Below are 13,903 nucleotides of genomic sequence, written 5' to 3'. Positions count from 1 at the left end.
CATTTAATTTCGTGGGCTGATTTAAGACGCAGCCAACGAACGAAGTGGATCGTGTGACCCTTTATATGCACCATCGTTCGTAAGTATGGATAATAATATGTGCACCGTAGAAAATGCTTAAGATTATATATCTACACACACACACACACCCTTTTTCTCGATTTTTTATTTATGGTAGAAATTATATAATCAATATTGTAAACGTGAATGCAAAATTTCTTATTTTTCTGATTTTGGTCCATAGTTAAAACCGGGTATATGCATTATAGGATATTATCCTTGATTGAAAGTATCGATGATAATATTGAAAATGATCATGTACTGTGTACACAATTTTTATTTTGGTGGCTTACACCATATTTCTGATATAACGATGATGTAATATGTATCTTGTTTGCGTTTAAATTTAGCACAGCATTGGATACCAGTTACGGTAAAATGTAAGGTATTAACAGTTCAAGAACCTTCTTAAATCATAATTTTGAATATTTAATAAAGATATTAATTTCAACAGGTATCCAAGTAGTACATAGCTATGGACGATAGTGTAGCTTTTGCGAAATTGCGTATGTATGTATCAGCGGTCGTAGCTTCTACAAGAACTTTCGTCCTCCTTTTTGTAAATATTGCTCTCGTATAATGTAATTTAGTCATTATTGGATAATCCTTCATCTCATTTCTCGAATGAATTTTCAGCAGGAACGTTATTGACGTATAGTTAAATATTTTAAGATCTTCGATAATCGGTTACAGTCTGTAAAATTTAAATAAATCCTTCCCTGATTTTACGGGTGATTTATTTTTATGAACCTTGCATTGAAAAGGTTAATGACTCTTTTATGGCTACACTGAACATCATCTACTAAATTTTATCTTTTTCAGTATTGCATCTCGTCTGGTAACGAGATTTTCTTTTTGCTTTTTTTCTTCTGGTGCTTGATTAATTCTAGTACAACTCAGTTTTGACGCGTATAAAAAAAATTCATTGTCTTTTCGTTAGTGATATCTTATTGATAATTAGATTCACCTATTTAATTCTTTGATTCATTTTTACATTTCTCATTTTTAGAAGATACATATTTAAAATTTTTCATATTGTATTGACAACGAGAAACTTCTTTACAGTTGATCGTTTTATTTTTGAACAATGTATATTTGATGAAACATCTTATATTTTCACTTCATTGTTAATCTTGTTGTCATTTAAATAAATTATTATTTCATTCTATAAAGTTTTCATATCAAATTGTAATGGGTCTATAGATATCGTTCAAGTTTTTTAACTGTTTTAGATGATATAAAATATCATGAAAATAGTAATAACATTTTGTTCTTCGCCTTTTTATCCTCATCTTGATACAACAAGAAAGAAGTTGTTATATAAAATAATTTAGAAAAAGAACTTTATGCAATGAATGTGGAAAGAAACTTTGACGCAGCTCTTTTTTGACTGCTCGTTTTTACAAACTTTGCTGCCAAGACAGTGCACGTTTCGAGGATAGTTGTATTCCAGGTTTTGGAACTGGCGGTTGCTGGAAGACACTGATATTTTTCTTCCCTTAAAGTACAAAGATAACATCGTAGCCAGCCAGAGATGGAAGAATTTTCTTCTGAATTAAGGTTTGCAGTTTTTACGAGCTCTGTGATATTAATAGTTTTATGATAACAGTAAATTTAACGAAATATTTTATAACTAGATTGTGGATATTCATACATTTATGAAAAATTTTAAGATACAGTACAATGTAAATTCAAAGTAAAGAATTCATTACAAATTTAGTGGACGAAAGAAATCGCTATTTAAATACCATTCATTTAATTAGGTTTACGAAATACTTGCATACAAATCCAGATTATATTTATAATTATAGTTTGTAATTATTATGAAAAATTCTTGGCTGGTTTTCTAAGTTTCAATAGTTTCCTATCTCTCGATAAACTCAACGAATTCCTCGCGCTTAAATTATATTAACACTTGTTAGAAATTGAAACAACAGAATATTTTACTATTAGATCATTTCACAGATTACGTTTCAATCCAAATATCATTCTCAGTAATCAAGAACTTCGTGTATTTTAGTTGTTTCTTGCTACTGAATTTTCAATTTCTGGATTAGATAGAATTTACAAACAATACAACTGAATTTCCAAGTAGTAGTTCGCATTGAAGTGATTTCGAAGCTTGCAGGAAGACAAAGACAAGGATACTCAGGACTGATTCAACTATGCTGACGTCATTTGAAGTGCAATGTCATTTTGCAGAGAATAGAATTGTTACGTGCCTCTCCTTTAACCACATTCTGGTTGCTTAGAAACATGTTCAACGTTCTGTTACGATCCAACATTGAAATTATCGACCTGTAATGCGTAATTGAATATGTCATGTATGTATAGATAATTACATAATTAAAATGATGTGACGAAAATAAATAAGTATATATGTATAGATATATTTCGTCAGTATGCAACATACAGCTATAGCAGAAATTGGCTCGGATGAATATTATTTGGTTCGAAGAAGGTCGCTTACTATCATAAATATACTATTCGATCTTTGCCTTTGTATTACATTTTTCGAAATTCCACGGGACATCTTTAATTCTTTAAATGGGAATCCAAATTTTATGCTTTGGAAATTCAAATATTTGCAGTATAGAATGAAGATATTACGTCAGATACATAGATCTTAGACTGATATGATATGTAACATATGTGAAAATTTGTATCGATAGATTCAATATATGTAGTTACATTCTTATATAACCTTCGCGCAATATGATCACGTAGGTAGATGGTTTTATCAAATTTGATAAATGGACTATTATCACGCAATTTAAGAACATTTCCACTCTAAAATAATAACTACTTTTGATTGCGATGTAATGAAATTGGAGTTCTATTTACATAACGATAATGATGTAATTATTATTACCTTATTGATTGATGTTTCAGTGATACAAATGTGAATTGTTTGTTTTAACAACTTATATCAACACCAATTAAACTATATCAATAAATCTGAAATAATACTAATGAATATACATATATATAGAGATGCTTGTCACATCTTTTGTTTAAATTTCAGTTGCTACATGTTAATCTCAGGAATGGTGCTATATTATTCATTTTACATGGTTTAGTATAATTTTTCTTCCTACTTTACACTTCACGTTTGAGAAAATATATATTATATGTATATTATGCTCTTACAAATTGTGTAGAACTTTTTATATATTTGAAACGTGCGAAAATCATCACGCTCGATTCCAAATAGCAACGCTAATTTAATTAATCTAATCCATTGACACAACCGCAACGCAAAGTCATTTAGAATCCACCGAAGAAATTCTCCGATCAATATTGCACTCGACGATTTACAATTGGCATATTTTTCAATCGAATTGAGTGCGAGAATGGACGGCACAAAAGGTGGATTCTTTTCTACCCCGCTTTCCTTCCAATTCCCTCCTTTTCAATCCCTAGACCGTACTATTCTTATTCCTCGGCGCATTTCTTAATAATGAACCACTTTAATCCTGCTCACGAGAAAATATCCGATGGTTGTATTTCTAGTTTTTCCCTCGTCGGTGAAACGAAACAATTAATCGGCGATTAAATAGATAATTCACGAAATAATATACACATATTTTCTAAAACTTTCAAACGAGGAAAATCATAAATTTTTTATTTATTCATTTTTTCTACGATGTTACGATGTTTCTATTTAATAAAACGAAATTTAGAAATAGGTATTAAAATCTGGGCTCTCGGGGCTAAAACTGAAGAGGAAATAACTTTTACTGCGAATTAGAAGCGATGCTGATAATACACTTGAAGACTGAAATGCATGGCGCCATATGTAAATTTGGCTCTATAGCACGTAGCAAGAATATGTGTTGTGTGTGTGAATTGTTTAAAAGTATGGCATGGTTGGGTTAGAGAATGTTTCTCGATAGTTATAAGCAAATTGTTGAGAGGAATGTTCGACAGTTGTCAGTCGAAAGTGGTTAGAAAGTTTTGAATCGGTGAAGCAATTGTTTAAAAAGTGTCCTTACAATTGTGAATCATATTTATATGGAAATACTTAGATATCTTTATTTATTCATCTAATGTCGATTCCGTATCAACAAGAAAGTTCTATTTGTGCTAAATTTTTTGTCAGAAAATTTCACAGGCAAATAAAAATACATATTAAATGTCTAGGATTAATTGACGTGAAATGAAATTAAACAGAATAACAAATTTTTTAATTATTTCTCTCCAATATGCAGATATATCGATATATCGAGTGTTTCTAATCTTTTTTCCTATACATCCTGTTATTATGGAATTATGGAAATTCAATTAAAAAATTTCTTACGCAAGATTGTCCAAATAAAAAATTCGTAACAGTAAACATGTAAACAACTTTCTAGATCAAAATTCAACAAACATTTGATAGTTCTGCGTATTCGTGGAAATCTCACGTATACACAAATTTGTATCATGTCAACGACAAAAAGGTAATAAATGTGCGTAGATACGGATACAACCTTGACTAACTACACCGCCACAGTTTATTTTATGTCGACACCGCGCACTTATCGTTTCGTCATTTTTGTTTCTTGACCATTCCATTTGTATCGTTCGACCTTCTATCCTCACAGTGACTGTATTGCAATGTTCAACCTTATCCCCACGTATAGTTTTTGAGAATAATTTCTTTCTTCTTGTACACTAAAGTCAAACTTCTTTCTCTATTCATTTGCCGTCGTAATGAATTTCCAATTTCTGCTATCAGTGATTAGTTGTGTAATATTCAGTGTTAATGGTGCAAGAATCTTGGTGTTATTTCCGCATCAAGCAAAAAGTCACTACATCGTGTTCGAGCCATTGTTGAAGAAACTTGCAGAAAATGGTCATCAGGTGGTGTCAGTGAACTTTTTCCCTCAGAAAACGTCTTTGCCTAATTTTACAGATATTGATATAAGTTCGAGTCTACCAAGTTTGGTTGGCACCAAGACAGTGCCAAGCTCTTTTAAAGCATTTAAATGGGAAGTACTTAGGGGAGTGCTTAATCGTGGTGTACCATCATGCGATCCTGTGCTGAATCATCCGGCGTTGAAGAAGCTTCTGCGATCGAAGGAAAAGTTCGACATTTGCATCATCGAGCTCTTTGCCACTGATTGTTTTCTTGGTATCGTTCATACTTTGAACATACCGATTGCAGTTGGAGCTACCAGCAGCGTTATTCTACCATGGACGAACGAGATTATGAGGAATCCTGAAATCCCTAGCTATATCCCGTACTGGATGAACGGTTTAACGGATCAGATGAATTTCTTTGAGAGATCTATTAACTTTGTGGATTTTCTAGTCACCAAATTTGCATACAGGTGAAGCGAATTAATACCACTGTATCGTGTTTACTTTTGTAGAATCGTTATAAAATATTATACAAATTCATTTGCACCTTCAAATTTCCCATAAATACGTAGAAATCAGCAGTCGAATTATGTTAAACTAGATCATTATGTTTAGAGATGATACGTAGTATCGAATTAATTGAAATGAGACATTTATAAGCTTCGTTTGTTTTCAAGAATTTAACATAATAAGTATAATTTTGTGTACACGCCGGTGACAAAACAATTTTTGTTAAAATAAGGTATTAAAAAATTTCACTGCGGAATTGGTGCGTTGATTAATTAATTTTTATGCCATGATGGGTGACAAGCATTTTATTGTTGCTTCACATGTTGTGAAGTAAATATATTACGACAAATTATAACTACTTAAATCAGAATGGTTATTTTATAAGATGTAACAAAAACTTGTATGCATGGTCGTCTTCCAATGGATGATCTTCTTTCAATGAAACATAGTATTTTGTACATTTGTTTTTACTAATTCTTCGTAATTATTCAGACGGAGTAAAGGGTAACAAGCTCCATAAATCTTCTAATCAAAGTAACCAATGCTATTCGTATCAGAACGTTGAACAAAGTACTTCCAGATTGTCTAATTTAACCCCAATCGAGTACCTACTTCACGTGGAATCCGCCGTGTCAATACTCGACACTATCCATTCTGTTACAGATACTTATCAGATAAGCCAGGTTACGAAATTGCCAAAAGACATTTCGGTGACGATCTGCCCCACTTCGACACTCTAAGATCGAGAATATCATTGGTATTAACAAACGGACATGCAGCAGTTAGCACTCCGCGAGCCTTGGCGCCAGGATTCAAGGAACTGGGTGGTATGCACATACTGTCATCAAGTCCACCATCGTTGCCGGAAGATCTTCAGAATTTTCTTGACTCGCACAGCAAAAACGGTGTTATTTACTTTAGTCTAGGATCGCAAATAGACTCGTCCACCATGCCGGAGCAGGCGTTAGCAGCTTTTTACAGAGCATTCGAGCAAGTACCGCAGCAAATACTATGGAAGTGCACCGGAGGGAAAATGCCCACGCTGCCCAAGAACGTTAAGTGCATCGAATGGGCGCCCCAGCTCTCCATATTGTGTACGTATATATTCTTCTTTACTAGTACCGGAAAGTTTAAGCATCGAGAGAATATTATCCTATGGTGGCCATAAAAAACCTGCGAATGCTTTTATGCGTGGTTTTTGCTGCTTTCCGTGTCGAAGGTTCCGTAACTTTCTCGTGTTCTCGGTTCGGGTTTTCGATCTGTACATTTATGAGCAAAATGTTGATCGACTGAACAGAGGTATGTTATGTTGGAAGAAAAAAGTATGTAGAAAGAAGTACGTTATGTTGGAGCAAAAGTATGTAGTAAAATTCTAGATGACGAACATATTCTAGTAATATTTATGCTATGTACTCATTTTAATATTAGTCTAGTAAGTACTTTTAATGGTGCTTAAATAAACCATAGACGGCGTGAAAATACAAATTGTAGTAGTTAATTGTAACGCAAGAGAGATCTGATTACATAATTCTTTTCGTGAAAAGATGAGTTTAGTGAGAGTAAATCTAGTCGCTAGAAAGCTAGGAATAAAGTTTGTACGAAGGGTCGTTGTTTTTGACAAAACAAAAACGATTTAAAATATTTGTTGGGTGCATCGATCAAAGATGCATAAATTTCATTTGTGCATAAATTTGTAGCCTAGTCGCATCACGTTTTCTGCATATAACTAAATATAGTGACGTATGAAATATTTTGCCTAAAATAGAAAGAGGAAAGGGAATATAAATTAAAGAACGAGAAAAGATGGAATGTAAATTAATGGAAGTAATTATTTCTTTAATGATTATTAACGTTTATTATACTGACAAAGGATTTATTATCTTAAAGAAAGGAGACGTATTGGCGTAGAAGCTGACCAAATTATCATTAGCATTTCATTAAATATATAGAAGATAAGCAATATATTGCTTAATATAAGATATCGTATTCATCATTCTCTTATAGTTTATATTTATTATCATTAATTAATAATAAGTAATAATAGTCACTAATCAATCGGATTAGTAATAATAATTTACAGTAATTCATAATCATACAATATTTAATGTTCATTTTTACAGTGACATAAAAAAATATATTTTTTTAAATATATAACATTGTTTTGTACGAAGAAGTTGAAAAGTATAAATACACATACGTATACTTTTAAGTTTAATAATTTAGGCGCATTGATTTTATATTTTTTACGCGTTGAAAAAGAATACTTTCAAGATTATATTTTTATCGTGAAATTAAATGAAAAAATTTATTTTTGTTTTGCGTATCCGCAGTTACAACGAGTAGTTGAATTTCAAATAATTCAAAGGTTTCGATTTTTTCCCTTGCCCTCCTGGTTCGTATCAATAATCTGTTTCATATATCTGTATTCGTATCAATAGGACAACAGTACATTCTCTCATACAATCGACAACTCCATTTATGATTCCGGATATTGAGCCCAGAAATCGAATAAAACTGATTTAAAGTATGCATTAACGTTAAATAATTTATAGATCAATTTGCCCGAATATCGAGCACCTTTTATACTCATTATCTACATATACTATCTACGCCCCATTTGTTGTCAATAATCCAGTTTTGTGTAGTCAGATATAATTGTAGTTTATTTTATAATATGATATTCAACGCTATCTATATAGCATTTAACCTACCTCGAGTTTCTGTACCTCTGTCGTTTTAAATGTCCTAAGGAAACATTAAATAAGATGAATCCCCGAAAGGAAGTACATAGCTGTTATCTTCTAATAGAAAAGTGATATCTTTTAATTTATGCTCGTGAAAATGTTAAACTTGTTTAAGCTTCTTGTTAAGCGACGGTTAGAAACCCAGATCTTTAGTACAGTTTAGTATACTTCAGTAAAACATGAAGTGTACATAGAAATAGTACAAAAGAATTGGATTCTTTCAATTTATAGATACTTCTAAAAATTGATGTCAATTCGTTATCAGTCAAAAGCACGTATATCTCTACTTGACTAATCTTTAAATAATTTTCCATTGTTTTTTATTCTTTCTGGTTGCCCAAGTATTAAAAATGCTGCAATACATAAAATCTTGACCTAAATATTCTAAAATACATATGGGATTCAGATCGAACCAAAGGTGAAAAGGAAACGCAAAGTAGAAATCAGTTTTATAAAATACTGAAAACAGAATGGTAGAAAATACGATGTGAGTTCGTTGAATTATTCAACAGAATTTTTGAACCGGCGAAATAGTAGAAAAAAGTCATAAAGCATACAAATTTTTAAAAATTAACGAATACCTTTGAAAGCGACTGGATACTAATTCATGAATTGAATATTTTAAACATCAATGGAGCTGCACTGCTAACTATGTATATGTATTTATTCCTGAAAATAAAACATTTGTATTTAATAAGACATTTATATTACTATGTTTAAACTTAACATTACAATATTGTAGATGGCCAATAAACGAGAAAGATTTTTTAAAAAAACGTTCAACTTGTACATTTTTTCTATACTGCAAAATGAACAGTAATTTTTTATTTTTCACACAGAACACTTTTTTCCATATTTTTCCAGATTATATTAAAGAAAAAATGCTTTAGAAAAAAGATACGCAAGCGTGCCGTATGCAGAAGTAAATTAATCCTCGAACTTTGAAAAATAAGGTTAAGTGCATCACTATTGTCGAGCAACAAGCCTTAAAAGGCAACTCGAAACTTTATTTCCTCTGAGATTGCCTGCCGAAAATTAGTTTGTTTTCAATAGGAAAGAAGTGGACCTTCAAAAGGAGAGCAAATCAATGTTTTGAATTGTAGTTACATAGATATAGTGAGCCGCGATTGTGTAGTGTTTGCTATTATTAACAGAAAGATGAAAATTTATAAGAAGTATTTCAATAATATAACATCTAAAGTAAATAGAACATCTGAAGAATATGAAAAATAAGATACATTTCTAGATATATTTTATGCCGTATAAAACTCATTTTTGATGTACGATAATATGCGAGCCATATAATTTTACAAATTAACTTCAATTTTACTTTTATTATCGATCATTTCTATATTTCTCTGTGTATCACGTTCCATATTTATTCAATATTTACTATGTTTTCTTTTTACTAAAATAAATATATACATGACAAAATAACATATAAAATAAATTGCAAAATCTCATTTGATTTAATGAATATGAAAGTAAATAATGAAAAACGATCACAAATATTGTGATATGCCATGATTTTCAATTCGCTAAAAACGAAATCTACCTTGTAACACCTTGCTGTCTTTAATTATTATTTGTGAAAAGAATGTTAAGCTATGAACATTTCTAAATCACGTTACTGACAATCGGTACATAATTTCCTTTGGTCGCAGTTCGCTCAGCTATTTTGTTTCGAATAAAATCTGTTTATATGAACCATTATTAAAGTTTATCGAGGTAGTGCTGTATTTTAATATCGCGATATCGCATGATTTGACATACGTGTCACGTTCAGAGCGTTATAGAATTCCGTACAATTCACGGGTTTAGTACGTCGTAAATAAAGAGCAAGTTATAGGACTAGGAGAATAATGTGTGAATTAGGACAGGCTTAAATTTAGGCTAGGTCTAGGTTAAATCTTGGGATGGATCCAAATTTCCACATACGTTACCTGCATGTTCCATTTCGTATGCTGTTAGCAATCAGATCGCTTTGTATGCAAACGATCGCTGTTCAAGTAATTGATTTAGATGCGCAAACGAGATTCGAAGCGTTATTGACAAATTTGTTCATTATTCAATTTCTTGGTACATTATTCCTTTAAATCATTGTCTTCCGATCTCCCGGAATAATTAAATGAAGTTTCCCTAAAATATTTTTTCGTTTCAATTGAAGTATCTTCGGCGTTATGTCTTTTTGTGAATATATGTAGGCATATACACATGCGAAACTATAACTATTCAACTGAAAGAATAATATTTGTTTAATTATGTAATCAATGACGTCTTTTTGAATAAGTTTCCTATTCTTTTTGTTTCTTCTATTATTCCTAGTTACAACAGTCGCTTGATGTAAATTATTAGCGATGCGAAAGAATGAAGATGTTACTTAAGTGTACAGATTACTAAGTAACATGTATTTATAAAATTGAACTTTTATGTGCATTATAGCTCCCTAGAATGTGTAAATCATTCCATACAATATGTTCTTATTACTGAACTTAACATTTGTTATTTCCACGGAATTACTCCACGAGAGAAAAAAAAAAAAAGAAAAGAAAAAATATCACAAAAGGTTTAACTTTATTGGTTCGAAAATTACCAGGTCACCCGAATGTGCGGCTATTTATTACACATGGCGGATTGCTAGGGACTCAAGAGGCAGTTTATTGCGGGGTACCGATTCTCGGTATACCCCTGTTTGGAGATCAGCACTTGAACATGGCCTACTTCGTGAAAAAGGGGTTGGCTCTGAAGCTGGATTACCGTCAACTTTCATACGCGCCAGTATCGAACGCTTTGAGCGAACTGCTCGTGAACAAGAGGTAATCAGAATCTTCGTTCTTCGTGCAAATGGAAATTTCATAGTTCGAGTAGCGAATTGAAGAATCAAGTGAGAGAAAGAGCGTCAAAGAGATTTTCCCGCTAGCTCTACTTCATCAGCTATCTATAGACATAACATGTTTTCCTTTATGACTGCATGCGCACAATTGAACAAAATTCTGCAAACTATTTAAAAATATTTCAATTAAGTATTTTATAGTACTTATGAGATATTTATATTTAGCAATACCTTTTACAAAGAAGAGATTTTTACTAACTCCTTCTTCAATGAAATTTCCAAATTTCAAAAATTTCATTTTCCAAGAAACTATACCAAAATTCGAAGAAACACAGCTGGCATATGGTGTTCGGTGCACGGATACTTTTCATCATCTGGAAATTGTAAACATCGGTTAAACGTTCTCGCCCGTTCAGATGAGGGTAGCATCGGAGGAACGTTTCTGCATTACAATTGTATCGGCGGCATGCATTTGGCAGATAGCAATCGCCTCCCGATAAACGGGCCACGCGTACTGAATTTCATCGTCGATTTTCGAATCGATCGTACATTAATTACTGCAAACTCCCCTCGCTGCCTCCCCCATTAATCGCCTGTCCCGCTACAAATCATTGTTAACGATTACAATTACTCCCAAGTGTAAACGTCTTCGTCGGTGAACATCGCAGATCTAAACGGTTTGAAATTTTATCGGCGCAACCGTGAACATAGCCGGTGAATCTATTAAATCTATTAAAAACGGTCTATTAAAATTGTAGCACGAGTCTATAGGATTAATTAGCCAAAGTCGAAAACTTGCTTGTTAACTTGAATCGTTGCCGCGATAGGTAATTAAGTATAATAATGAAGTTAGTGTACTAGATTATATACGATACGTGTTTTAGCCGTGTACGAGATGTTTTAAACTGGAAGAACATTGGAAATTGTTCGGTACAAATCGGGGATAATAATGTTCCAGTTGCCAATTTTAATTATGCTGAGGACTTTTTAACTATCATGCTGTTTTTTAATTACGCAAATTATTTTTTCCGGTACACGAGTCGAAAGAGTAAACATTTGTTGACGTATTGAATCGTTTAAGTAGAGTAAACGTTTGAAAATTACGAAACGAGTTTGAAAATTATTTAGTTTTCAATTCTTTATTAACTTTGCTGCGATCCTCGACATTTGTAAATTTGGTGAAATTTTGCTTTCGTTTCGTTCGAGAAAGGGGCTTTAAATGTTTGAAGGAAGTTTCCAGAGTAAAATTGAAATGAGACATTTTCCTTTCACATTTCCCTTAAACGTAAAAAATTTTTATTGAAGAATGAGGAGCTACAAACTTTAAATCATTGGTCTTAATATTGAACTTAATTGATTATCATAGAGAAGGTGTTATTAAAATATTACATTAGTTTTGAAAAATAGATGAGCAGTTAAGAAGTGAAATTTACATACGTGTATTACACACGTGTACAAACAAGATAAAAAATTTGCGAAGAGAATCGCGATAAGAAAATCTGCATCTCATAGCTAAACACAGGGTTTTATGTAGAGCTGCAGAGTAAAATAAAAGGCTACGTTAGCAGCTGATGCAGAGAATTTGTATATTGCAAACAATAGTATAAAGTATTATCTTAAAACCAGCAGTCATGTATATTTAATACATAACAAATCCTTCAATTAATTGCAAAATAATTATCGAACAATTTTTGATAAAATATGTGTATGTTCTTTATCACATTATTGAGACACTTAACATTAATTTACATTTTTAATGAGATATGAATTTACTTTCAAATATTTTAGAGAATATATTAAAATTAATGTTTACTGAAGTAACAGATTTAATAAATCTATAATAATTAAAATTTAATTAATAAAATTATTATGAAATATAATAAGAATCATCTTGCAACTGGATATTTGAACATTTTATTAATCAATTTTAATATTATGTGGAATATGGGGCGGAAGATACAAATAATTGTAATATAATTCACAGCTACACGGATATGGCACGAAAAGCTTCTTCGCAGTTCAAAGATCGGCCAATACCGCCTTTGGATGAAGGAGTTTATTGGATAGAATATCTACTTCGTCATGGACCAAATTCTTTAAAAATAACAGCTGCAGAGTTAACATGGTATCAATATCTATTGTTGGATGTTATATCTATGATGATAATCTCAATTATATTTACAATTTGGATCGTTTATAAATTATTTAAATTATTATTTTGTCGAAGAAAAATAGTGTCAGTAGACATTAATAAGAAACGATCATAACGACATTGCTACTATTGAACAAGATTCTAAGGAATAATTTATTTTTTAAATAAAAATATTTATTCGAGTCATTTGTACAGTTTGTTACATTTGTTACTCGTTTTTAATGATAATATAATTGTTCACGCTTTTATATAAAAAGATAAGAATATTTTTTATACTACTTTATATTATAACAAAGCGGTGGTGGCGAAAAAATCTGGTCAAGTAGGGATTTAACATTGTTGTTCAGGACGCAAATTACAGTTCTGAACACTTTTACGTCGAGGCCGTTTGGCTGGAAACCTACATCTCGTACGGCAGCTTTGTACTAAAAACTTCCGTCGTTCTGTTGACGACGTACAACTTATACGAGAAATCAAAAGTTCATGAAAAGTTATAATAAATAAAGATATAATTCACACGTTAAGAACATGCGGAATATAATTTTTTCATTTGAAATTTCGTTCTTGTAAAAATCGAGTTTCGACGTGTTTAGCTCGATACGATGTGCGTTCGATAAATTTTCGAATTTCATTGCCTAGAAAACGAGATTTCAAATGAAAAAACTGCATTCCGCATTTTAGATTTATCTTCTCATGTATGTGGAATAACCACCTGCCGATTTTGTCCGCGCGTATTCAATCGGGAATTAGCCAACTTCA

General features: G+C 31.7%; 1 protein-coding gene across 1 annotated transcript; it reads left to right on the top strand.

Moving 5' to 3' along the window:
• Positions 1-4,755: 4,755 nt before the first annotated feature.
• LOC122567168 (UDP-glycosyltransferase UGT5-like) lies at positions 4,756-13,259 on the top strand. The gene is made up of 4 exons (XM_043725454.1): positions 4,756-5,375; positions 6,079-6,509; positions 10,756-10,975; positions 12,977-13,259. The coding sequence occupies exons 1-4, from the start codon at positions 4,756-4,758 to the stop codon at positions 13,257-13,259; spliced, it is 1,554 nt and encodes a 517-aa protein (XP_043581389.1).
• The last annotated feature ends 644 nt before the right edge of the window (positions 13,260-13,903 follow it).

The sequence above is a fragment of the Bombus pyrosoma genome, linkage group LG4 (assembly GCF_014825855.1).
Source record: "Bombus pyrosoma isolate SC7728 linkage group LG4, ASM1482585v1, whole genome shotgun sequence".
NCBI classification, from domain to species: domain Eukaryota; kingdom Metazoa; phylum Arthropoda; class Insecta; order Hymenoptera; family Apidae; genus Bombus; species Bombus pyrosoma.
The sequence above is the reverse complement of the archived record's forward strand: the minus strand, read 5'-3'. Positions and strand labels throughout refer to the sequence as shown.

Coding starts and splice junctions, on each gene's coding strand:
- LOC122567168 (XM_043725454.1), top strand. CDS start 4,756: ATGAATTTCCAATTTCTGCTATCAGTGATTAGTTGTGTAATATTCAGT. Junction 5,376..6,078: donor GTCACCAAATTTGCATACAG/GTGAAGCGAATT, acceptor ATTCTGTTACAG/ATACTTATCAGATAAGCCAG. Junction 6,510..10,755: donor GCCCCAGCTCTCCATATTGT/GTACGTATATAT, acceptor GAAAATTACCAG/GTCACCCGAATGTGCGGCTA.